This window comes from Rhinolophus ferrumequinum, chromosome 6 (assembly GCF_004115265.2).
Source record: "Rhinolophus ferrumequinum isolate MPI-CBG mRhiFer1 chromosome 6, mRhiFer1_v1.p, whole genome shotgun sequence".
In the NCBI taxonomy this organism is placed as follows: Eukaryota; Metazoa; Chordata; class Mammalia; order Chiroptera; family Rhinolophidae; genus Rhinolophus; species Rhinolophus ferrumequinum.
In genome coordinates, this window is record NC_046289.1 from 46770767 (window position 1) to 46797207 (window position 26441).

General features: G+C 48.2%; 3 protein-coding genes across 6 annotated transcripts in view; 1 reads left to right on the forward strand and 2 right to left on the reverse strand.

Moving 5' to 3' along the window:
- Positions 1-10065, forward strand: part of HERC1 (HECT and RLD domain containing E3 ubiquitin protein ligase family member 1) — a 171383-nt gene extending 161318 nt beyond the window's left edge. Inside the window, 7 exon segments of the mRNA XM_033108207.1 lie at positions 650-819; positions 1094-1259; positions 2063-2139; positions 2972-3224; positions 3716-3868; positions 6426-6731; positions 9429-10065. Of these exon segments, the coding sequence (XP_032964098.1) occupies positions 650-819; positions 1094-1259; positions 2063-2139; positions 2972-3224; positions 3716-3868; positions 6426-6731; positions 9429-9614 (1311 nt within the window). The 3' untranslated portion in view covers positions 9615-10065.
- Positions 10066-10235: 170 nt separating this feature from the next.
- FBXL22 (F-box and leucine rich repeat protein 22) lies at positions 10236-19928 on the reverse strand. Its single transcript, XM_033108208.1, has 2 exons — positions 19582-19928; positions 10236-16809 (listed from the first exon to the last, which is right to left on the reverse strand). Exons 1-2 carry the CDS (start codon positions 19914-19916, stop codon positions 16464-16466), a joined length of 681 nt encoding a protein of 226 aa, XP_032964099.1. The 5' UTR covers positions 19917-19928; the 3' UTR covers positions 10236-16463.
- A 2586-nt stretch (positions 19929-22514) lies between these two features.
- Positions 22515-26441, reverse strand: part of USP3 (ubiquitin specific peptidase 3) — an 80606-nt gene continuing 76679 nt past the window's right edge. For all 4 annotated transcript variants that reach the window (XM_033107787.1, XM_033107790.1, XM_033107788.1 and 1 more), the window contains one exon: positions 22515-26036. In XM_033107787.1, the coding sequence (XP_032963678.1) occupies positions 25871-26036 (166 nt within the window). In that variant the 3' untranslated portion in view covers positions 22515-25870. The remainder of the gene's footprint in view (positions 26037-26441) is intronic.

A 26441-nucleotide genomic window follows, 5' to 3' on the forward strand; every position in this document is an offset into this window, starting at 1 on the left:
GACTGTCTTTATAGAACAGTCTAGTAACTTAGGAAGAAAGCAAGCTGGCTATGTTTGTTTGTTTAATGTGTAGCCATGCCTACCAAAATGTGTATCAGTTTATAAAACTGTTCATCAGAAATCCTTTGGGTAACCAGTCGTGGGCATATGAGAGATTTTTATTATTTTATCATTGTTAGAAATAGTCAGCGAGGCAACAGAATACTGTATGTACTACACAGAGTGTCAGCAAACTGTTTGTAATTAGTGGGAGAAATGTCTAATGATACAAAGTTAGGTGAGAAAAGCAGCAGAAAATTGTATAAACAGTATGGTAACAATATGGAAAATGTATGTCTACACACATGGAAGGAAATTGGAAGGAAATAGATCGAAGTGTTAATGGGGCCACCTCCATATGGTAGCATTATGGATGATTTCATGTGTATGTACATGTATGTGTCCTTTTCTGTGCTTTCCAAGTTTTTTCAAATAATAATTACATATTTTATTAGCACAAATATTTTTAAAAGTGACTAATAGTTACTCATATCCGGGTTTATGCTTTTAAAGTGAATTTCAGAAAGAATTGTGTTCTAAAAGTAAAAACGTAGTATTTCTTTTAAGCTTTAGAGTGTACCGTTTCTGATAAGCTCACTTTCTGTTATAGAGCAGTACCTCCCATTATAATGCTGGGACGTGGGGCATTGTGCAGGGACAGCTGCGGCCTTTGTTAGCCCCAAGAGTCTACACCCTCCCGATGGTGCGCTCCATAGGAAAAACCATGGTTCAAGGCAAAAACTATGGACCTCAAATTACAGTCAAGAGGATTTCAACCAGGTTAGCATATGTGTGTATGTTTCACTTACTAGCGTTTTTTTAGATGAACATTATTACTAACTAATCTTTTGAGCCTTCCTTATTTGTAAAGTAGGATAGTAACAGTACTTACATTAGTACCTGATGTGGTTACAGTGGGCTTAGCACAGTGTTTGGCTGTTGTTAAGCTTGCCTGTTCATTCACTGATGGGAAGACATCTTCAAATGACCTTTGTGGCGATTTGGGGAAGTTGGTGAGAGTTGTATTTTATTCTGTTTTTCCTTTCTCTTAAAGAGGACGGAAGTGTAAACCCATCTTTGTCCAGATAGCAAGACAAGTAGTTAAACTGAATGCGTCAGATCTCCGTCTGCCCTCCAGAGCGTGGAAGGTTAAGCTGGTTGGCGAAGGGGCTGATGACGCTGGAGGAGTGTTTGATGACACAATCACAGAGATGTGCCAGGTATATTCATTGTCCCCTACTGAGTTATCCGCTCTGGTGTTGGCCATTTTACTGATTCCAGTGATTATTCTGTCAGACATGTTTTTGTAAATGTAGCAAGGATGCATTTGGGAGCCTTATATGAAGTCATGCTGTTAATGATGTACAGGTGAATTATAGCAAGAATTTGTGAAATGTTGTGTGAAGGTACCGTACTGAATAAATGTCAGTGCTTAGCCATCTATCACTGACTTACCATCTGTTGGGCCATATAATACTGGCAGAGGAAACAACAATGACACATACTTACATTTATATAACAGACAAATCCTGGACCTCCCATGTGCTCCGATTTATTCTGGTGCTTTTAGAACTTCCAGGCTCCAGGGGAATTAGGAAAACAAGTCTTAAGAGTTTGGACTTGTTCTTATTTTAAGATTTACAGTGGCAGCTTTGCTTCCAGATCAGCTCTGACCCTTCCAGCTTTGCCTAGTATCAGGATTTTTTCCGATAAATCTGATAAACCCCGTGACTAAAATAACACCTAGGTATCAATTATTGAGTCTATATTTGAATATACTATACCCTACTCATAGACCCCAACTTCTGCCCTGGATTCTTTTCATCTTAGTTCTGCATGGGGGAGTTCCTAATTTCATTTTAAATTAAAACCGCAAAAATAATTATAGAGATGTCTGGTTGTCACATAGCATTATAAATTTCTCAAATATTCTCGTTTCAGTATGATGTTTAATGTAATTAGTTCGTTCTCTTGCTGCATTTGATTGTCATTTCTTAAAAAATTGTTTTTCTTTCATTTACAGGAGCTTGAAACTGGTATTGTTGACCTTCTCATCCCCTCTCCCAATGCTACCGCAGAAGTAGGTTACAACAGAGACAGGTAAGGCAATTAGCAAGTAGGTATTGAATTTCAATAATAAATAATGATAATAATGATAATAATCACAATAAAAGCTCGCATTCATCACATTTATTGATTGCCTGGCACTATGTGCCAGGCACTGTTCTAAGTGCTTTACATGTGCTATCCATTGAATCTTCATTATAACCCTAAGGAGTGGGAATGACTGTTATTCCCTTTTCACAGATAAGAGAACTGAGGCACTGCCATAATATCTTGGTGTTTAGTATGGGACCAACTCAATGATAATATATATGGGTAGAGAGAGGAAAGTTAAACTTGATAATGAAACCTCACTTCTTTTGTATTTCTGAAGACCACCGTGGCCTCCTCTCAAGGAATTTTCTGCATCAAAATTTATCAAAAAGCTTTCATAGGCTATCAAGTCACAGCACTTACTATTTGCAATTATATATTATCCCTGTATTTGCCAAATTTTGAATTTTGGATCTTGTGTCATGGACTTGTAAATGAAGTGAATGTGGGAAATAGGGTATCCTGGAGCAGATAGCTTAGGGCTTAATAGGCCATTCACTTGCCCTTTTATGTCTCTTCTAAAAATAATTCAAAATAAGGTCCCTGTGCTGTCCAGAACAGTAGCTACAGGCCACATGTGGCTGCTGAGCATTCAGAATGTGGTGAGCGTGGCTGAAGAACTGAATTTTAAATTTTATTTAATAATTTAAATAGCCACACGTGGTAATGACTACCATATTAGGCAACGCAGGTCTAGACTAATGCTGTAGCTGTGGGGTAACTTAATTCGAATAGACTTGAGAACCGTTTTGTTTGAAATACTTTATTTCTGCAGGTTCCTTTTTAACCCTTCTGCCTGCCTCGATGAACACTTAATGCAGTTTAAGTTCTTGGGAATTTTAATGGGGGTTGCCATTCGCACAAAGAAGCCTCTGGACCTCCACTTGGCCCCTCTGGTGTGGAAGCAGCTGTGCTGTGTCCCACTCACCCTGGAAGACCTGGAGGAGGTGGATCTGCTCTACGTGCAGACCCTCAACAGCATTCTTCACATTGAAGACAGTGGGATTACCGAGGAGAGTTTCCATGAGGTGAACCCTGGCCAGTCCATGTTTCTGCTGGGATTGAGTAGAATGCTTCTCTGTAAAACTCAGATGTGATCTTCCCCTTGCTGTCTGGCTGACCCATGCCATGTGCCATTGCTGCCCTCAGCAGCTCAACTCCAGTAATTGAAATAGCTGCCAAGAGAGTCAGCTCCAGCACCCAGCTTCTGCCCCTTTAATCAATCCTCTGCCAGTTAGAATGAAGGACCAAGGGAACCTAGGTGGAGAAGGAAGCCTGGGGCGACTAGAGTTCATCAGACCTAGTTTAGGGAAGAAATATTCAGCATCCTTTCTAACTACCGCCAGAGGAGTCAGCATATTTCCTGCTGCTCAAGTACCCTAATCAGCTATCTCGATTGCTTTGTTTTAATCCTTAAAAATCTTGATGATGTTACTATTGTGCTATATTTGTGTGTGTAACATACTTTTTGTTGTCACTTCTACCATGTAGTAAAAATTCTTTTTTCTTCTATCCTTAGATGATTCCTCTTGATTCTTTTGTTGGCCAGAGTGCTGATGGCAAAATGGTTCCCATTATCCCTGGTGGAAATAGTATCCCACTCACATTTTCCAATAGGAAGGAGTATGTGGAGAGGGCCATTGAATATCGACTTCATGAGATGGACCGACAGGTGAGGTGAAATATTTGGGGAGGTGCATACAAATGTTTGCCTTTGTCTCCAAATAAGAACTGGCTATTTACTGCTGAATTTTGGCATATGAATTGACTGTTCATTCATTTGTATTTATATTTCAGCCCCTATTCAGAGACTTTTCAGGTCATATCTCTGGGTCTCCTACCTCCTTACCCAAGGCCTTACTTAGGTCAGCTCCGAATTGGTCACTGGTTGGATTGAGGCCAGGCTGTCACCCAGGCCTTCAGACCCTGCTTTCTCACTCCTCCTCATCTCCTACTGCTTCCCGACCCAGTGTCCCCACTCCAGCTTGAGCAGTCAGGGCCCATGTGAGGGAACCCCTGAACACTGATCGTGCAGTCCCACACGAGTGCCTCTTCCCCCTCCTGCTGCAGAGGCGAATGCATCTCCTCCACAAACCAGCTCTCCTCCGAGTCCATAACTTGTAGAGCTCTTTTTTGTTGCTTGGAAATTCCTCAAGATATCATATACTTCTGTGTTGCGGTCTAAGAATTAGGCCATAGAGTTTGGGTTTTGTTTCTTCGATTAGCTTGTAAGACGTTGAATGAAAAATATATTTCATCTATCTTTATCTATCGATCTATCTACATCTATCAGTCTGTCTTATCTATCTCCTGTATATTCTTGTTCGATGCTGACATGTAGTAAGCATTTAACAAATGATGGAAATATGATCAGTGATCATAGAAATGAATATTTGTGCCCAAAAATGTTTTTATCTTTCTCTCTCTCTCTCTTTTTTTTTTTTTTTTTGGTTATATAATCCTTATAGCCACTTCAGTAATACTTTATTTGCAGAATATGTTGAGGTCTTATTGAGAATTGGACTCAGGCTCTGAGGCTGTGCAGTGATTTAAAGTATGTATTTTCTACATTCTTCACTCCAGGTCCTTTGACTCTGGCTTTGGGCCAAGTCCAGTCAGAAAACTAAATCCCTTAGTTTAGTGAGGGCAGGTTCCATCAGCATTGCTGTTAACACAGCCAGGACTTTGGATTTGACTCTAGTTCTTGACTATTTTTGACTCTCAGAGAGTGAATAACTGACTAACATGTATTGATCACCTGCACGCCAGGCATGGTGAGGCACCCCCGTGCAGTTTTTCCCATAATTATTCTGTGAAATAAGGATTACTGTCACATTTTCACAGATGAAAACACTGAGTCCCGAGAAATGAAGTGCTGTGCCCAAGGCAGAGCCAGGATCCCAAAGCAGCGGCTCTTCTGCTGGCCCTTCCCCTGAGGGTCTGACTGACACTCTACCCTCTGTCAGTTGTGCTCTGCTCTGTCCTGGCTTCATTCCTTTCTCCGTCACAAGGCCTTCTTCCTCTTTCACTTCTTCCTCATCTCTTAGAACCCAGTGTTCTTCCCTTAACTGTCCCCAGTTGTCCCCTGCCCAAGCAGCCAGCCCCATAATATACCATAGCCTCATTTTTTTCCAGGCAGCTGCTGGGTTAGAGTCAGCAGGCATGCCATCTTGGTTTTTGGCAGACTTTGGTGGGGGTATTCCTTTTAATATCAGTAGAGACCATTGTCACTGCCAGTCCCATTCCTTAGCCCCAGGCATGACAACCCTGGACCAATCATAATTCCAGGGCCTTCTCCAAGGTGTGGCACCTGTTGAGGTTCTAGGTTTGCTTTTTTTTTGTTTGTTTTTGTTTTTGGTAGATGTTTTGGGTTGACCAAGAATGAAGGCGTATTTATGAAACCAGCCTTGAGGAGCGATGAGTCTGTGTGTAGGGGAGGCACAACTCGCAACCTTGGAGGAGTTCTGAGCAGCCAGTGTGGGCTGCCCCTGGCTGCCCCCCGCAGCAGCCCTGCTGGCCTGTGTGCTGAGGGCCCAGCAGCAGCGGTGTCACTGCCCAGCCAGTCCCACTTCCCCTCACGGTTATGTGAGCAGCAGTTATTTGCCTCACTTCTCAGATGAGAAAATTACAGTCAAAGAAGTGGGGGAGCTGGGATTTGGAACCCGAGTCTCCTAATTAAATTCTCTGTTCTTTCTACTGCCCTCCTACAAGAGGATTTTCCAGTTTTCTTTTCTTCTTTATCCTTTTCTAACAGTTTTTAAAACAATGAATACAAATAATTTTTACCAAAAAATATGACTATTTTCAAAAGAAAAATAGAAATTACAAAAACATTAGAAGGTAGACATGTCCTCCAAGAGCTTCTTACCCTGCTGAGGAGATTAACTGCCCCCCGTGGCACACTTTCACAGCCCACGGCCGCGTGTGAGAATATGAGTGAGGAGGCTTAGCACTGGGGTTGTGTGAGGGATGGAAGGTGGGCTCCTAAAGTGGACGGGAGCTGGGACCAGAAGGAGTATCTGAGTCTCACCAGCAGGGAGACGCTCTAAGAAGGGGTCAGAGGTAAGGAGGGCGGGCCATGCACATGGGCACTCGTGCCTGGAGTTCTGGGGGATAAGTAAGGGGCCTGGGGAGTGGGTGAGCAGGCAGGAGGTGCCCAGCCCATGTGGGTCCACGATGGGTACTCAGTCTGGGCGCTGACATTGAATCAACAACTCTCGTGGGAGCAGGTAGCTGCAGTCCGAGAAGGGATGTCCTGGATCGTCCCCGTGCCACTGCTGTCCCTCCTGACCGCGAAGCAGCTGGAGCAGATGGTGTGCGGGATGCCCGAGATCTCCGTGGAAGTCTTGAAGAAAGTGGTGCGGTACCGGGAGGTGGACGAGCAGCATCAGCTAGTGCAGTGGTTCTGGCACACGCTGGAGGAGTTCTCCAATGAGGAGCGGGTGCTTTTCATGAGGTTCGTGTCGGGGAGATCGCGACTGCCGGCCAACACTGCTGACATTTCTCAGCGATTTCAAATCATGAAGGTTGATAGGGTAAGTAAGCTATTTTTAATTCCTTGGTAATGCCTGTCCTTATTGCCTCCTGTTGCTTGTATGTTGGGAAAACCAAACTGTAACCCTCAAGTAGGCCTGCCAGTGCAGGCTCAATGCTTGGAATTGCCATATTTTAAAAAAACCAAGCATGAAAACTTGTTCAGAAACATCACATAACTTCAGTGAAAAAAGACCTAAATGGATATGGACGGCACACTACAACCAACAAGCTTCGCTATATTTTCCAGTATCTTCCTGAGTGAACGCTAAGCTTGGCAGAGGGACCGTGTTGCCTCTGCCTCTTGTTTCCTACACCTTTGCATTGTGTGACTTGTCACTGGGACAGGGTCTTAGTTGTTTGTTTCCGTTAACGGTACACATGCTCCAGGCGGAACTGGAAGAGGCGGGAGCAGCGGGAACGCACTCTGCAGCTCCTTGTGTGGTGTGCCTCGTGTGGAGCAGGCAGTGCAGCTTCTCTGTAGCCTGACGAAAGGCCCCAGCTGCAGAGCCCTGGCCCAGCTGCCGTTTTGACAGATGGCGTAGGAATAAAAGGGCTTAGAGTCTTAAATGCACACTGCTGCCAGAGTCATCTTTCTCAAGCATCCATCTGACCATGTCACTCTCCTCCTTTCAGACCATGCAGGGCCCCCCTGCATTGACTCCAAGATAAATGCCGACCACCTTTGCAGCCTTAAACACCTCCACAGTCTGGCCTCTGCCCCGCTTTGTGATATATAACCTCTTGACACTTATTATGTTCTGGCCATAATGGGCTGTTGGCCTTTCTCCCTGACAGACCGTGCTGTTTTTAAACTCCTGTGCCTTTGTGTAGGCTGTTCCCTAGCTTTAGTAAGTTCCGCTTCACACCCCTTTCCATCTATGCCTGGCAAGCACTTATTCATCCTTTAAGCCTAACAACAGTGTCACCTCCTCCAGGAAGCCCTCCTGCATGCTTTCCTGGACCCCCTGACCATTCCTGAGGGCAGACTTAGATCTCTTTCTAACCACGTCCTGCTCACTTCGTATACCCCTCAAACCCAGCATTAAGTTACAAGTGTCTCTGTTCCCTCTATCCCTGTGCCCCTCCCAATAAGCTGGGCAGTCCTCCAAGCAGGGCCCACAGTGTTTATTCCGGAAACAGTAAGGATAGTAGGGCCTCTTCACACAAAGGCCCTTCCTGCCAGTTTCAGCAGGTTTCAGTGTCTGCTTTTCTGGTGTTTTTCCAGTAACTACTCCTGGAGGTTGCTCTAGCCAAAGCTATCCCTCCCCCGCTGCCTCCCGAGGCTGCCCGCCTGGGCTCCACTCCTGGGCTAGGCTTGCTGAAGAGGCCACGCACAGGAAGGGCTATGAAAAGAGCCTTTCCATAAATTTTCTACATGACTTGCCAGAAACTATAAGTTGTAAATCTGTTTTGTTGCTTCAGAGAGAGGTGGGGAGGAGGAAATGGTTTACTTCTATTCAGCTCTGGAAAAAACCCTTGCCTTGTATCTGTCAGGGGCTACCCCGCCATCCTTGGAGTTAATCCACCACTGAGCCCCTGCATGGGGGGTTTCAGCCTCTGAAAAATGACCACTGCTGGTCTCGCCTTTATGACTCTTAGACCAGTTCTCTAGTTTCTGAGTCAGAGCCACCTGCTAACATTCCTCTTCAGTGTCTTTGCTGCTTTGGGGTTTTTCTGCATTTGAGCTTTCTGTGTCAGCACTGGCTCTGGGTTCTGGGCCCTCCATCTCCCACCTCTTTGAAATGCACTCACCTGGCTAAGGCTCTGAGGAGGGGAGGGGAATGGGGGAGGAGAAGGCTGGTTTTAAGTGGGGGTTGGACAAGAAAGAGTGGGCAGGTTCTTTTTTAACAACTAATTTTTTTAAAAAATTGGAAAATCGGTGTAATATTGTTACAATCATTACAAATCGTTTGGAAAATAGTTGTGTTTGCAGAGAGGGACAGGGAACATAATGTAATCCTATCTCTCAGTAGTAGCCATTCTCACCTTTCACCTTTGCGCGATTCCTCCCAGTCTTTGCCTCAAGCATACACATCTTTGCATTTTGTATTCTGCTTTTTGCACCTAACAATCCATCCTGAGAACTTTTTGTTTTGCTGCTAGTCATCATAATTATCATTTTAAATGACTGCATCACCATCAGTTAAAGGATGGACTGGGATTTAATTAACTGCTCATTCATTCCTCATTTGAGCTGTGTGCTGGGCCATGGCTGGTGAAGCATGCAGAATGCACCCTAGGGGGACAGTGCGGGGAAGAAGAGGGGGGTGGCTCCCTGACAGTTGTTCCTCCATTTCACCAGCTCTGTAGGGGAATCCCTGAAGCATCTTCATGTTGGTACCTTCTTGGTGAAAGGGAATGAGCTCAGTTGCCTGCTTACTCTGTGGCTGGCACTGTGTGAAGTGTGTTCTCTCAAGTAATCCTGTCAGGGCTTGTTCTCGCTGTACACGAGGGCTTTGCAAAGTGAGGAGAGGAAGGAAAGCCTTGATGGCCATGGGACTCCAGAGCCTGAGCTCTTTCTAAGCCATGGCCCAGTCTCTGCCTCCTCTCGTGTTGGCCACACAGCCATGTCTGTGGAGCCCATCTGGAAAGCAGGGACACGCTTTCCTGACTTGGGGGCAGAGGGAACGGGCAGCCCCTCGTTGCCATATGACACCCGATGCTGCAGTCACGGCTCTGGGTCTCTCTCTCCGCAGCCTTACGACAGTCTGCCTACCTCACAGACCTGCTTCTTCCAGCTGAGGCTGCCGCCCTACTCTAGCCAGCTGGTCATGGCCGAGCGCCTGCGCTACGCCATCAACAACTGCCGCTCGATCGACATGGACAACTACATGCTCTCGAGAAACGTGGACAACGCAGAGGGCTCCGACACCGACTACTGACTGCTGGGGGTGCCGTCACCCCCTCTTTTTCTCAGTAATTTCCAGTTTAATGTTGATATACTTTTATGGTAACTACATAGATGTTTTAGGAACATAAACCGACATTAAAAACAGTGGCCACATTTAGTTATTCTAAATGTAACAAAGAAATTAGATGTTTTTATTTTTCTGTGATTGTACAAAAAAAAAAAAGACAAAGTGCTCTCAGTCAGGTTTTTCCCTCCATATTTTTGGTCACTTTGATAAGTTTGCATGGAACCATTTTGGTGCATTTTTAGTTGGGAATGGTACATTTTTGTAAACCCCCCAGTGAACATGAAATTGTACATTGTGTATAATTGTTCATTAGAAAGGACAGTTTTACATGAATATTCATATATTTATTTTGTTTTAATTTGAATTGCCTGTGCAGGGTTCCTTATGCAGAGAAATAAAGCCGATTCGGGAATCAAAACGTGGGCTGCTTTTGTTACCTCCAGTGGAGCTTCTGCCCGAGAAAAGAGCAAGCTTTCAGGCTAGTCTCACTCTGATGTCTGTTTGCTCCTTCAGAAACATTCCTTCTCACTGAGACTAGGCTTTGCTTGGAAATCACGTAGCAGAGGGCCACGTGGGTATAGCAGTCCATGGGGGTTCCCCCGTTTTCATTTGTTCTGTCATCCTTGGGTCTCTCACTTTGTTCCCTAACCCCAGGGCCCTTGCTTCAGCCACTCGGCCCAGCTCTCAGTACCACCCTTCCTCTTGTTACATCGCTGGCTTCAAGTGTAACACGCTAAGAGCCTTTCGTGAGGCCCCAGGGTGTGGCTCTGCTAGGCAAGGAGGAAGCTAACCGAAGTGATTTGGTTCTGACTCTGCCTGTGAAGAACACGTGATGGCATGAAAGAGCAGGGCCGTTTACAATAACGTGTTGTGTCTAGGGAGCGCGGCCAAGGGGAAGTATGAAGAAAGGACCACTGTTGCTTGTAGGCATTTAGCATGCCTGGATGGCCGTGCACACGTGAACGTGTGCATGAGGGGGTGAATGTGTGAACAAACATGAGAACTAATGAGTGGCTTTCATATCCTTGAACGATAGATGGTGAGGAGTTGTGCAGGGGGCTAGGAAAGGGGTTACAGCCTTGGTGCTTGAACCCAGCCTCGAGCGCCCTGAGCAGTACACTCATTTGTTCAGGAACATCAGAAAGCATGTGGTTGTGTGGGAAAGGGCCATCTTAAGAGCAGCTGTGGAGGCTTTGGCTGCCGGGCGTGGGCACAGGAAGAGGGGGAGGCCTTTGGGTGGCTTGTCTCCTTCACCCACAGCAAGTTCAAGCCACAAGCTGCTTCCAGTGTACTCCGTGGACATGGTCAAGGCTGACAGCTCAAATGAGGAGCCGGCCCGAGAGCCTTGCAGGCAGCTGTTTAACGTGAGGAAGGTAGAAGGTGTGTATTTTCAAAGAGAAATGGGAAGAAAAAGAGGGTTTTGTTGGCTAAGATAATATGGCGCATGGGTCTTTTCCCAGTGTGAGTATCTAATAATATTTAGAATGATGACATCTTAGTTTTCTTGAAAAGAGGCTTCGATTGGAACTGGGTCTCAGAGGGAGACCACAACTTCTGGGGAACCCCAGGAGGTTCTGGGAAAAGACAAACCTGTCGTACTTGACCTGAGAGGTAGCAGCAGTGAAGGGCTCTGTGTTTGAAGCACTCACTCAGGGGGAAGGCACTGCCCCGGCCTCTGGACCAGGAGGGAACCTTTTTTAGAGAAGTGGGGCCTCTGTGTGCGGCTGAGACCCTGAACAGAGAGGGGTCTTTAGGGCCTTCTGGGCTGGTTCCTGGTGAGAAGTGGGTTTTCTCTCTTGCTGGTCTGGGCTGAGCCTGTGCTAAGCTGAAGGAGACATCTGCAATCTCAGAGATTAAATCAAAGTAATGCTCCACCCTTGTGAGGCTGCGGCCTCTGCTGCCCCAGTTTGCTCGGGACTGAAGGCCGAGGCACCCCCAGTCCTGATACTCATGGTTGCAGGTCTACCTGCCTGTCGGGCCTCACGGAAGCTTCTCCAGAGGTCTGACCCTACAAGGAAAATCTGCACAGACGCCTCAGTTTTATAACGGATGCCATTTCTTTGCTGGAACCTGTCTTTTATTTTTTTTCCCATTCGCTTGACTTTTGGAACCTCTGGATGAGAGGGGGAGGCGTGAATCCCTGTCTGAGGAGCTGAAATGAGCTTAGCGCAGGTGTTTATTTACCTTAGTTCACTTTCAGCTTCTTTGGAGGCTTGGGCAGTTTTTCTGTTTGCTGGACTCATGCAGTTAACAAATACTTGCAGTTTTTATGACTCTTAAACAGTCTCAAGAGAACTTTGGCCTCCAGCCTTTAAAATTTAAGATTTTCCCAGAGGCCCTTCAGGGTACAGCTTTGTTCTGGGCCTCCCAGCTTTGTGGCCCTTACCCAGCACTGCCAGCCAGATGAAACCTACATCTGGTGATGAAACCGCCATCTGGTGAACTCGGTTTTTAGCAAAAAGCAAGTCTTAGGCATGGAATCCGAGAGCTGGAGGAATCCTAGAGCTGACCTGAGGGGTCAGGTGATCTCTCCCTTTACAGACCGAGGTCAGGGGAGGGAAAGTACTAATCACAGGTGCGTACAGGCTAGAGCTGGGAGCCCTGGCTTCCTGTCAGCACCAGTGGTAGAGCTGAGGGGGCTCAGCCAGTCTCCTCCAAACATTCAGCCTGTGCAGAAACGGGCCAGTGTGGCCCTGCAAGACAGGCCTCGGAGCACCACCCCAGCAGGCTCTGCCTCCCAGGGAAGCAATCTGGGGCCCCCCCACTAAAGAGCCCCCGTCTCTGCTGGCACTGTGGTATGGTCACTGGGTCAGCCTCCAGCCAGGGCACACTGTCCGGCCCCAGTGCTGACGTACTGCACTCTCTCCTAGCTTTCCCTCTGTGTGGCCTTTGGCTGCTGTGGCCCAAACTGAGTGTGACAAAAGTTAGCACTCAGGAGCTGAGGAAAGTCTGTGGTCTGTCGTGACAGAGGCTGTGAGGTCACAGATAACCCCAAGCCATGTCCAAGTGCCTCTGGAACAGACAGGCTCGCGGCTCCCCGGCTCGCCCTTCCCTGGACACCTTGAGCTTCCTGACTCTGCCTTTGGTGAGCTATGCCTGCTGATAGCAACACTATCCACAGACCTGGAACACGTGGGAGCTGCAGTCAGTCTTCCAGGCTCGGCTCAAAGGCTCTGTCCTCCGTCAGATGTTCCTGGATCACCCCTGTATAGACGCAGCTTGCTTCTTTCCAGTGCCCGTGCTTTGGGGGTTCTGCCAGGCACTTGGCTTTTCCAGCCCCCCACGGATGTGAAGGGCCTTTCCCTACTCCTGCCTTCCAGGCACTGCACGTTTAGACATAATCTCATCACAGTGTCACAGAGAGGGTACTGGTCCTATTTTACAGATGAAACTGAAGCTCAGATAGGGTACATAACTTGTCAGAAGTTATGGACAGTAGAGCTGGGAGAGAACTCAAGAACTCCCAACGCCAGCTGCATGACCTGAGCAGAGGGAGTGCCTTGGGGTAGGGCCTGGCCCAGCCCATGGCCAATACCCAGTAAATGTTTGCGAGATGAGTGAGTTGGTGGATTAATTAAGCACGCAGTGCTCCTTGTTCTATGCAAATCTGAGAGAAGGCCTGGAAAGTTGTTTTCAGATTAAGCAGGGCAGTGTGTGTCAAGTGCTTTGCTTAGTGCCTGCTGATGGTGAACAGTGACTATTAGAAGGCAGAGTGGGGAGCCCTGTGTCTCCGTCAGTGCCCGCCTTCTGGGAGCACCTCAGATGGCCCTTGGCTCGGGCCCAACACTCCCCTGGAGGGGGCGGGGCCAAATTAGAGCCCTAGAAATTATGTGGAACACAGCTGTCAGCACAGCTTTAGTTCTGCGATCACTAAAATCTTGGTATGTGTGGTTTACTCGGCATCGAAGGTTTAGTTAGGGAACTTAACCCTCATTTTTAAAAGAGCTTCCGCGGGGAAAGAGGCCTCGGGAATCCAGGTTACTCCATTCCAGCTGAATTTGCAGTGACCTCTGCTTTACAAACACAATCTCATACTCTACAAAAACCCTGGAGCAAGAGTCTCTAGCTATCCCAATACACAGATAAGAAACCTAAGGTTTAGAGAGGGCTGACCTGTCAGTTGGTCAGAGGAGAGCTTGTTCCCCAGACTAAACCACCAACTCAGGCAAATGGCCCGATGGGTCTTATCAGAGATGACAAAAGCAAAGCCCTGGGGCTTAGGTGGCTCCATTTTAAACATTTAACCCCTGGGAAACCTGAGCTTTCTTTCAACATTGTAACAGTGGGAGAAAGTCCCTGCAAGTCCTCTCCCCTCAGCCCAGAGCATGGTGAGTGAACTAAAATCGTGGAGGGAGCTGGTCCCACAGGCTGGTGGGGGGCCCTCACATTCCACAGCAGGTGGCCGCCTGAGGGGTTGCCTCTGCCCACACGGGGATGAGGTATATGCCAGGCCTGGGCTCAGTGCCAACACTCTTCCCCTATTTCCAGGCTAAGCACTGGCTCAACCAGGGGCCCAGGGCAGCGACGGAAGCCTTCAGCAGTCCCTGCAGGGGTTGGGGTGGGGTGGCGTTCTGCTGGCCTGCCCACAGGTGCTGCTTGGAGAAAGTTCAGCGCCTCCTGATTCACCTGGATATCATCTCTGCCTTGGCTCCTGCCGGGAAGGCTGGGGTGGGGGGGGGGCACGCAGCTCTCATTTCACCTTCACACAACCTGGGAGCCTCACCCGCCTCCCCCATCCCTTATTTCTCTGATCCCCTCTCCTTGCCTTTCCTCCTCACTCTGCTCCAGCCACACTTTTCCCCTAACTACCAGCCTTGCTCCTAGCAAGGCCTTTGCACTGGCTGTTCCTTCTTTCTGGAATATTTTCCTCCCAGAGCTGCTCGGCTCCCTTCCTCACAAAATGTCTCAAATGCCACCTTCTCAATGAGGCTTACACTGGTCAACCCCTTTAAAGCAGGTTCTCCCTTACCCTGTGCTTCCCCACACACACACACTTATCTTCTTATATGCCAATTACAGCTGTCATGCGGGGTGACATGCAGGGTCTCCAGTCCCGCTCCCTACATAAGAACGCAGGCTACGGTGAAGCCAAAAAGGAGCACCCACAGAGCTATACATAGGGGAGTCATACAACTATATTCTCGCTGGTGGCCGGGTTGGGGACATAGAGAGCAAACATCCGCCAGTAACACAACAAGGGGTCTTCCTGCACCCCAGTCTTGCTGACAGCCAGGGGAGACACAGGAAGTAGGATCCACACATTCCGCAATCCTCCTCTGCTTTTCTCCCAAGCAACCAACCAACGCAGTCACAGCAGTTGTATCAGTGGCTAATTGCCTAACTGGTTACAGCTGATGGCCATCTACTACCCCAGCCAGCACCTGTCCACGTGAGCCCGAGAGCCTGGAAACTGTTCTCTGGGACTCTGTCCCCACAAAGCAAGTCCTTAAATAACGTTCATTTTGTTATGTTAATTAGGTATCTTAGGAAATTGTTTCTATCACTTAGCCAGTAATAAAATCAGTTTCATTATATGGTTCCATTCACGGGTTTCAAGAACCTATCAAGAAGTTTAAGTGAGGCCTGTACTTACTGTCTCTTCCCCTACTAGAATGTAAGCACCATGAGAATAGAACTTGTCTCTTTTTCCTTGCTATTTCCCAAACTTGGACAACAAAATAAGGAACCCGTGAGTAGGGATCAAGATCCCTTTTCACAAAGGAAAGCCCTGGCCTCAGGTGAGTAAAGGGCTTTGGTCACAGCTGGTGATGGGTGGAGCACCATCCATCAGTGCTCCCTGCCTTCCCCACTTTCTCCGTTTTCCCATGTACCTGGGACCTGGAGGCTGCTGGGTAGTAGCTAAGAGCCTTTACTTTGGTGGCTAAAAGTGGTACGTAACTGACTAAAGCCTTGAAATTGAAGACCAGGCATGTGCCCACATTCAGCAAATCCAGCTGGTAAAAATCTAACTGCATCAGCTTATAATGGTCTCATAATTCAAAGAACCTAATCAGGGCCGGTGCTTTTGTTTTTCCTTCTTGGGTTTTTGAACTTCCTTTTTCCTTTATGAGAACATTTTTTTTTTTAAAGGCTAACTGCAATTTATGTAAGAATCACAAGCGAATTTTCTAGAATAGCGTGTACAGTCAACTCCTCGGAATGCACCTGCCCGAGGAAAAGTGAGCTGCCGGCAAAGGCGCGGAGCGAAGCCGACGCGCAAGGGCCCTGGCGTGTCCGTTGGGAGCTTCTGTCGCGCACTGGGCTACTCTCTCGGGCCCTCTGCCCCGGGTTCCTCCCCTCCTGCCGCTCGCTGGCGCAGCACCGTGGCCACTTTCCGAGAAAGCCTGTGCCTGGCTGCGCAGTCGGCGGGGCCTCCGAGGGCCGCTGGGGCGAGAGGTCGGCCGCTGGGACCACCACTCTGTCCCGTTACCAGGGCGCGCTGCTCGTCGCCGGGCCGGATCCCCTCCACTCCCTGCCTATCTCGGAGCGCAGCCAGCGAGTTCGAGTGGCCACGTGTCCACCCCGGGTCGCAGTTCCCGAGGAGGGTATAGGCGCCTCCCGCTGCTGCGGAAGAGAGACGGGGAAAGGTTCTGGTGTTTAGTGAGAAACACCCTGTTTTCCAAGCATCCGGTCATTTAATCTCGCACTCATTCTATGTATAAAACCGTAACGTGAGGTAGGCATTCGTATCCCGATTTTGCAGACGGGGAAACTGAGGCTCAGAAGACGTGGCGACAGTCTGAGGTGGAGGAGCGAGGGGCGGATGCCAGGTCACTCCTTCCTCCCGGGCCGCAGCCGGTGTCCTTTCGCGGCCTAGCGCGGGAGCAGCTTGCGGAGGCCCGGGCCGGGCGCCTGGGGGCCGCGCGGGGGCTGGTCGGGTATCATGGCTGCGCTGTGCTCGGCGCGCAGCACCAGGCGCGGGCAGGCGGCGCGCAGGCGGCGCAGGCCGGCCGCGCTCACGTTGCGGCAGAAGTCCACGTGCAGCGTCTGTAGCGCGCACCCGTGCGCCGCCACGGCCGCCAGCGTGCGGTTGGTGACGCGCGCGCAGTTTTCCAGGCGAAGCACGCGCAGGCGCGGACAACACCGCAGCAGGCGCACCAGGCAGTCGTCTGTGACGTGGCCGCAGCCCGACAGCGTTACGGACGTCAGGTTGGGGCATCTGCGGAGAGAACGCGGTGACCGCGCAGGGCCCGGTTGAGGAGGGCGCCATTAGCCCCCCCGGCCACGCCCGTGCGGGAGCTCACTGGCTCGGGGGTCACTGGCAGGACTCTCCGCGGTTGACAGAGGAGGAGCCGGGCCCACTGAGTTTAAGGAAGTTGCCGCCTGGATCTGAATCAGGGCTTCTGTCGCATTTCCCCTGCGCTTCTACCACTCCACTCACCATCCCTTAATCTGCGTGGCTTTAGCCCAGGAGCCCCCAGTGGGGAGCCCAAGCCCAGGTCCTGCTGGGACAGAGGGGACGCTGCTGCGAGGAGGGACAACTGGAGTTGCTTTGATTTTTCTCTGGACTTGTTGCCATGGGTGGGGGCGAGGGAAGCAGTGCGTGGCGCGTGGCGGTGACCGCCGCCGTCTAGCTTCCAGCTGAGGCCCTGATGCGCCTGGCAGAGGGAGGAAGGGTTTCCTGGGGTGGGGGGAGGGCTTAGAGACAGGCCCGTTCCAGCCCTTGAAGTGGGGAGATGGTGGGGGGCGTGTCTGAGTACTGGCTCTGGGTTCTCAAGCCTTGGTTTCAGTGATTGCGTCCCCATTGTGACGTCCCCAGGCTAGAAAAGGTCAGGAACTGGAGGTAGCTAGAAGGATGGAGGCCCCTCTGCCCCAGCCTTACCAGCACCTAATGGAGAAAAAGATCTTAAGCAAAGTTACACTTGGCTGATTTGCAGTGTGTCCTGGGCTGAGTCACTCACTGAGCCCGATTTTCCTGGTGGGGCAGCGAGGGAAGAATGCCAATCGGTGAGGTTATGAGGTGTGCGATTTGGGGTGTAAAGAGCCTGCACAGGGCCTTCTATGGGCAATTCTAAACCTCTCCCGGGAGTAAACAGTAGACTGCTTCCATTCAAGGACCTGTCGTGGGCTCCCTGTAGCCAGAGGAGCTGGAGTCTGGACCAGGAGTTGCCCTTTCTCTTTTGCTTTCCCATCACCCTCCCCCTTAGTCCCTTGAGTGCACCTGCCTGGGTCACCTCGGCTCCCCTGTGCCTGGGGATGGGGGTAAGGAACTAAAGTAGACGGCACTGCCACATCTCACACGGAACCCATTCCATCTTCCCAAGTTCACTTGCCTTCCTTTTCTTCACATCAACCTCTGCACACTCAGTTTTGTCAATGAAGAAACCGGCCCAGAGAGTTCAAGTGACTTGCGTGTGATTTATTTGCTGTCTGACCCAGGACAAATGTCTGAGTGGCCACCTCCTCATCTGTCAAGTGGGGGAAATTGTTACCTTCTGGGTGGTTATGAGGGTTAGGTGTTTAAGCTCCAAGGGTGTTGAGTGATCCCTTCCTGGAAGAACCTTTAGAATAATCCTGATGATTCTACCTCCCTGCCTAGCCAACCTCAGCTGTTCCTCACCAACCCCCAGCTGATTGCCAGAACCACCAGATTTATCATACTCATCTATACCTACCACCGTCTGTGCCAGTGCTACTGTGTCATTTAATCCTCAGCCTGTGAGATAGGCAATTGACCCCATTTTACAGATGAAAGGTTGCAAATGGAAATATTTGGGTTGGGGTCACATGGTCCCAGTGGCAGAACTGAGGGCTCAGCACAGAACCCTGACCACCAAGCCCTTTACACGTTCGTGATGCCAGGGCCCTTTGCTGGTTTGGAGGATTAAATTTGGTTCTCTTACAGGAAGAGTGGAACTTCAAGCCAAGCTTCTCCTGTGCATATCACCCTCCAGTCAGATTTCTGGGCTTTGTTAAAACCATCAAAATGGCTTGGCCCAGTCCCAAGTCCATCTTCTCTTTTCTTCCTACTGCCTTGAAAAAGACAGGTGGGGCCACTACACTATCTTCTTCCATTTCCTGTCATGCTGCCTGCAAACAGCAGCTTCTATAACCTGGGAGGCCTCAGGCTGGCTGAGCCTAGTTTGTCAGTAGCCCAGGGGTGCCTTTCCTCCTGGGACTGGTGAAGGATCAGAAATAGGCTGGCTGAGCAGGTCTGTGTGCTGCATGGGGCTCTGACCCCGAGGGAGCCTGGCCTTCGGCTCAGCCTCTGTCTGAGGCAGGGTCCACAGATCAAAAGAGGACGTATTTGGGACATACTTACACCAAGAAGTTATTCTGTCTGAATTTAAATTTAACTGGGTGTCTTGAATTTCTATTTGCTAAAACCTGGCAATCCTAGATTGTGGGCAAATCACGTGACCTCTTGGAGCTTTGGTTTGCTCATTTGAGAAATGAGGCTAAAACACCCTGCCCCAGGGGAACCATGAAGATTAGTAAGTTTCTCATGAGAAAACTATCACCACCTCCACCCCTAGTCTGGCACCGTTCAGCTAACATAGAGCACTCAGCTCTCCTCCCTCGGTTGCGTTTCACAAGCCTTGGCATTTACTTGCTAGAGGGAGTGGAGGGCCGAGCTGATTGCTGAATCTAAGAGCCTTTCTCCGGGGTCTGACCTTGAAAATCCAGGCGCAGCTGGACCCCCCCAGCACTGAAGGGCTGCCAGGCAGGACAGCGGCCCAGACAGCGACAGCCCAGTTCTCTCTGCTGCAGAAGCAGCTCTGGGACCTGTGAGGCTAAGAGGCTTGTCACTTGTTTCCCTCAATGATTCTACCTACGTTCTGGGGACTGTGCTGTGGACAGGCCTGGAAGGTCTGGCCCAAGGCTCCTTGAGGCAGAGCCATCTTGGTCTCGTACATTGCTCTTCTCTGCCCCCCAGAACCCTCCCAGAGCTCTGGGTGCCAAAGCCAGCGCTGCTCAGGGGGCGACCTACCTGTCGCACACCTGGAGGAGGAAATCACTGACCAGGCTCTCATGCCGGCTGCAGATGCTCCTCTGGAAGGCGCTCTTGAGCCAGTCCTCGATGCTGCACACCTGCACGCGGCTGGAGTGCCAGCAGATGGACAGGCTCCTGAGCGCCGGGCTCAGGAGGAAGTTGTCCTTCCTGAGTTCTGAGAGAGAGCGAAAATGCAACAGGGGCCAGAGTGCAGGGTCCTCAAACACGGCCTGGAGCTGGGGGCAGGTCCTGGCGAGGCTCTTCCTGCTGTCCTTGTCCAGGAAGGAGAAGACATGCAGCAGGCACTCCCGGTTGAGCTGGGTGATGTGCATGGTGCACTGCGGCCACACTGCGTGTGGCGGGGCCCCGGGCCTGACCTACTCCTGCTGCTCCTCCCCAGCTCCGGGCTGGTGGACATATATGGTTGTGGAATGGGGTTTATTTTTGGCTAACAACTGGTGCTGAAGCTCTGAGGTGGGGGGAAAGCCAGGATCCAGACATACGTGCAACAGTCTGTGGCTCGGCTTATGTTCAGAGGAATTGAAAATCCTGGCAGAAAAGCAGTCTATTGAAGTTAAATAGTTTCCTTAAAAGGGATTTCTTTTTCTTTTAGCTGACAATGGTGTTCAGCAGCAAGCTCGTTTGCCTTTTCTCGAGGCATTTTCATTCTAGGTGGCTGGCCAGACCACCTGTCTGGGCTCGTAGGTGCTCCTCCCTGGGAGGGACTAAGTAGTATCTGGTTTTCTTTTCTAGTATATACATCAGGATCAATGTTTTGCTCCCCTCTTAAGAGGAAGAAACCAGTTGTCCATGAAGAGCTAAGGGTGCCAGTTTTGTGTTCAGATCTGTAAGCAGAAGCCATGGGTCATGCCTCTCCTGTCATTTTTACTCAGTGGTGATGGTTTGCCCAGGCTAGGCTGACCCTTCAAATCCTGCTGCCCTCCACCAAGCAAAGGGGTTCCCTGGGCCTCCCAACTGGCTCTCTTTTTTCATCCTGAGTTGTTTCACAAAAGATTTATCTTAAGTAGCTTATATTTCCAAGCTTCTCTGTGTTATGTTTTAAACTTTTTACTTGGCTTTACATTTTTCCAGTTAGTGTCCTGCTTTATTTGCTTGTATTTCCCAAAATGTCAGGATGGAAGAGGTAGCTCTTCATACAAAACTGTTTGAAACAATTTTAAAGTATTTTAGTCTAAGCTTGCCCTTTAAAGCAGCCACCCTCCTCGTGAATGCCTTCAGTTCCAACTCTGCAAACTGCCTGGAGGTCTTACCCGTTGAGTTCTCCCCTCAAGTAACTGAGATTTCTCAATAGTGTGTCCGTTTTCTAATTCGGCTTCAATGCTAGTCCTACCTGGGACCCTACCGCAATTCTCCTGCTGTGAAGGCCTAGCTTTGTGTACTGGTTTGTTTTGTTCATTGGAAGCTGATAGTAAAAGCTTCATTCTGCAGATGTAGTAGTGAGGTGAGCAGCTTTCTTCCTCTGCTAGACCAGGGACCACCACCTCAGGGGTTACCTCTGTTCCTTCTCCCATTTAACTGGAAGTGGAAGGAGTAGAAATACTTTGTTTCCAGTGTGTGGAGTAACAAGGGTGAAGCTGCTATGCGGGACCCTCTTCTGGAAATAACACTTGGCCAGGCCTGGTGTAGCTTTGCCTTTACAAGCAGGATGCAGCTAAGGACAGAAGCCGTGCTAGCCACCTCCCTTGCTCTGAGAAGCCAGGCTCAGCCGTCTTCTGTGCCTCAGTTACCCCACCACTGCCAAGGTGAAGCGGGTGATTTTTCTTAAAAACAACATAAACAGAACAGCTAAAGAAGAAGCATTTCTCAAGGAAAGGGTAATTAGCTATATTTCAAGCTCATCATTTTAATTGTTCAAAATGACAGCTGAAAGCTGAAGCCTGTCTGGGCTCTAGTTGTACTTCTCTACTCAAAAGGTACGCTGCAGAGGCACAGAGGGGTTTAAGAGAAAGCCGTATCATCTCTACTTTCTCCCCCAAATCCTTTCCAAACCAGTGCTTTCCACAGGACTGAGCCCTGGAAAGAAGTTCCTTCGGGTTCTTAAAAGGCAGTACAGTGGGAATGTGCTGACCACTGGGAAGTGCTGGTTCTGCGTGGCTTCCGCAGCCCTGCAGGAACACGCGCACCTGGCAGGCTGAGTGCTTAGGGCCTGGCCCTCTGCTGCTCCAGGTGGGCTGCAGGCCGTGTCCCAGGACGCAGGGTGGGCCTGCCTGCCTGTGGGCCACAGGTCTGGCCCAGGCCGGGGTGTGGATGACAACAGCACCTCCCTTTCTGCCTGTGTGGAGCTTGGCTCCTTTCCTTGGCTGCAGCAACAGCAGTTGCACAGCCCCTGACCTGCACAGCTGCCAAAGGGAGTGTGCGATGCGGGCCCTGCAGGCAAAACCATCTGGGCTGCAGGCGACTGTCTTCAGTTATAGAAGACGGATGGGAACAGGCAAGTAAGTAACAGGAGAATGACTGTGGACCAGGGTAGTACTTTTATCTGTTTTCAGGGGACACGGGGCAGGTAGTGTACATAGGAGCTTACTATAAAGCAGAATATATATATATTTTTAACAGCACTTGTTTTGCTTTAAAAGATGACCAATATCCTTTGCTCAGAGCCTAAAACCGGGTTCCTCAGGGTAGAGTCTAGCTCTGAAGGAGGCAAGCAGACCTCACTTTTCAAAGAGCAGCTGTCACAAGGAGAGACAATATGATTCCCTCAGCACAGGTGGGCTCCCTTAGGTAACTGACTGCAGGCACTAAAGGTTCTCGTCCCACCTGCCCCTGTAGGTCACTTCCCCTGAGCCCATGAGCACCAGCCCCGACGCTGAGTTCTGGAAGAACTTACTCCTGTTGACTGACTGACAGAGCTTGAGCAAGTCCATCATTTACTGGGCTCCATTGAAAGGTGTTGAGAAATAACAGTCCACAGGAAAGAGACCAGACCTTTAATGAAACTTTCCATAAAACAGTTCAGGTTGGTGAAGCAGAAAGGGGATGTGAATACAACTTAAATGAAATCGGTCACTTGCACAGTTAACCCTCTCGGCATCGTATGAACTAGGTTTTAATGGCAAATGATTACATCACAGCACAACCAGCACTTGTGGAGGGCAGTCTGGAGTCTGCTACACTCAGACCCGCGGGGGGAGGTACTGTGTCCTGTGAGGAGTGCGGCCCCAGACTGCAGCATGCCACCCCCACGTGCCGCCTCGCCCCGTGCTGTGAGAGCGCTCCCATGGCTCCACTCGGGCCACCTGGGACCCCCGCCCTGGCTGCGGGAACAGCCCGCTCACGGGCTTTTCCAGGGGCCGAGTGAAGAGGCGACTTCAGCAACAGAGGAGACGTGAGACAGTTTAGGGGAGACGCTGGAGGTTGAAGTGGGGTAAGTACATCTAAATAGACTTATGTACACAAATCCAATGAAGTAGAGGTTTGGCTTTAAGAAATAAATATGTCCCCAATCCCAGAAACCGAGCTGCTGAGTAGGTTCCACAGGTGAGATACACATTTAACACTCAACCAGGGCCAGTATACTTTACTGGTTTAATTCTATTACATTTGTCATCACTAGACACTGAGTAGAATACAGTGGATAAGCAAAGGTTTCTCCACCATGGAGAGAGATTTGTGTTGCCACAAACTGTTTCTATCACCCACGTGTGTGGGAGGACTTCTGAGAAAGTTTTCTTGTCTAAGGAGCCATGTGACTCGGCGTGAGGCCCTGCCTCGGCGTAAGCGCTGAGCAAGCAGCCACATACATGCCCGAGACTGCAGGGCACAAGGGAAAAAGCCCTGAAGAGCACAAAAAGATCAGCTTTTAAAATAGGTGTGATAAGCCTACACACTTAAATTTTTAAAAATACAAATAGGCACATTTACATCACTGGTGTTCAAGTGCACAATTCAGATGGATCCAATCACTTTTCCAAAGAGCCTTCATGGTATCGTTCAAATATTTCTGCTTAAGTAAAATCAAGCAGTAAAAATACTACAAAAATTCAGAGATGTGTTCATCTCTTCAGCGAACAGTATTGCCTATCTGAGGACCACTTTCCCTGAGAAAGTAGTGTGGTCTGTTGCTAAATTCCATCTAGTATAAAAAGACAGCTTTTCTCCACCAACATCAACCAAGGCGTTACTGTTGAAGTTGTAACAGCTGCCCATTCAGAGACTAACGATCTAAGTGTGAAAGTTAGAGGAGATACAGCTGTGTACCTTCTAAAGCAAAAGAGCCTGGATTCATAGGAGATCCTTAGCAAGATCACAGGAGATGCACATTTCAATTAGATGTGGTGTTAATGTAATGATACATTAGATCAAATTATGTGAAACTCATTTTTGTAGATCAAAGAATCAAATACCACAATTTCACATGGTTCAACCTAATGTAATTTAGCATTGTAAACCATTTTAAATACATGTTCCCCTCTTCATATTTTCTAGCCTCTAAGTTGTAAGACCTAAACATGCTGGCAAAGCTTTTTCTCTGGAGTGAAAATTTAGACCAGTGCTGTCTAAGAAAACCCTACATATTGCTGGAGACATTCTAGATCTGCATGTGGCTGCTGAGCATCGGAACTGTGGCTGGTGTGGCTGGTGTGACTGACGAACTGAGTTTTTAAGTTTAATTAAATTTGTGTCTAATGACCGCCTTACTGGATAGGACAAGGTTAAACATAATTGCAATTTGCTCCTAGTCATGTTCAAGTGTTTAGCAGATGTGTTCTGCTGAGGAAATGTGGGATTTAGGCAGCTAATGTTAATGTGGAAATGGAGTCGCAGCTGCTCCTGCAACTTCAAATATCCGACCCAGGAGGGCAGCCACCAGACTTTCTTTTACATTCACACACTTAAAATCTTCACCATTTTTCCTTCTTTTAATAGAAAAATTACCTAAAAGTCTGTTTGGCTGGCTTAACATGGCTTTCTGCCCCTTGTAACCACTTGTACAGAACCGAGAAGGGAGGAAAAGAACAATAGGGACCGGAGATGAACCTGAGAAGAGTGTGGTCTATGCTTCCGCCTATTCTGGAGTTCCTTCTCTCTCTCAGTAATTTATAAGTAATGTCATCACCACCCAGAATCAACACACTAGCTTGGAACACTTAAAGAAATCACAATCATCTTCTTTAGATGGGATTCTGATTCCAAATTTCAATTTGAGTTAAATCTAGTGTTTATACCTATTTTTCTTGGAAACAGTTTTAAAACAAAGACTACTAAACTCAAGAATAGAAACTCTACTTATTCAAAGTGAGAATATTTTCAATTTGCTCTGCTATCAAGATAGGCCACTGAGAGTTTTTAAAACCTAGAGTAATAAAGACTCTCATTTCCTTCTGGAGAAGCAGACCCTACAGTGTTACATGAAGAGTAGGTGATGGTCAAAATCAACACTGGAGCCTAGCATCAACCCCCAGATGGCCCAGCCAGAAGACTAAGCAGATATGCTGCTGCCCCCAGTGCTACAACGAATGGGGAAAAAAGCAAACAGAAGCTGTGGTTGCATCTCACTGGGTAACACATATACCATGTAGCTGGGTAACAGAAGTTTTTAAACACTAGATGTATTTGGTCTTATTTGGACTTTTCTGTACTCCTATCTCCATGAAAACACACACAAAAAATACCCCCAAACCAAAAAACCAACAGAGTAATTCTTGAATTTTCAGTACAGATACCACTGAACCAACACATTTATTCAGTGCTGAGAAACAGCAGCCTTGAGAGCTACTAAGAGCATCAGTTACCTGGTCTACTTAACGATGCCCTGTTACCATTTACAAGCAATAAGAATGATTACTGAGCAGTCACTGAAATCTCGTGGGCCACAATTTACGTGCACACATTATTCTTGATTCGAGTCAACCTGATCTCCAGTACAGCAGGCAGTTACGTTGTCCTTCACATCAGGAACATATCTTGCTTTCAGCATGTTAGAGAAACAAAGCATTGATGTAAATGTGCCACCGAGTGAGAACTGAAAACATTAATATAAAAAAGCCAAATAGAACTAAGTTCTTGGAACTACATATAAAAACTGAATTATTACAACTAAAGCAGCAAATCAAAATATCTGCTGAGGTTTTCTGGTAGAACTAAAAAAAAAAAAATTAGTTGGTGCCCATGTTCAAAAAGTCACTACCATTGACAAAATAAAACTAAACCCAAAATAGGAAATTGAAAAGTGCATAATGAAATTAAATCTTGGATCAAGTATTTACGGAAAATTGGAAATGTTTGTCCGGTACAGTTGACAAATAACGATTTAGAGGAGGTATTAAAGTTTATCCGACCCAGCTTTGGCCTGGCGTTCCACGTAAAAAAGGATGTAGGCCTTTGCTTTCACAACCGTGTCTTCATCAGTCAGTGCTACAGTGCTGTCGTTGAAATGGAACCAGCGACCTTCATGAGTTGCATACGCTGTGTAATGTCCAGAACCAACCCTGTAAGGAAAAGTCAAAAGATCAAAGACCACAACTACAGAAATCACAAAAGAAACTGTACAACCATATAACTTGTTAGATATACAATAAATTTTAATAAGTACTATAATTAAAGAAATCCTACAGACTTGTGGTTTAAGATGGTATTTCTCTTCCTCAATACTCACTGAAATGACAAGGAATATATTAACACTGGAAAACAGGGAAGAGTGCCTCTGACTCATCAGAAATTGAGCATTTTCTAGAATACATAAAGGAGTGTTCACATGGTACTGGATTAATGGAGAAACAAATAGCTAAGGAACTTGCAACCTAACAAGCATAGATCAAGGCCTATGGAAACATGGAAAACTGAGAACCAGATTTCCAGTCAGAGTCTTGGGGAAAAACTGAGCTTAAGAAAGT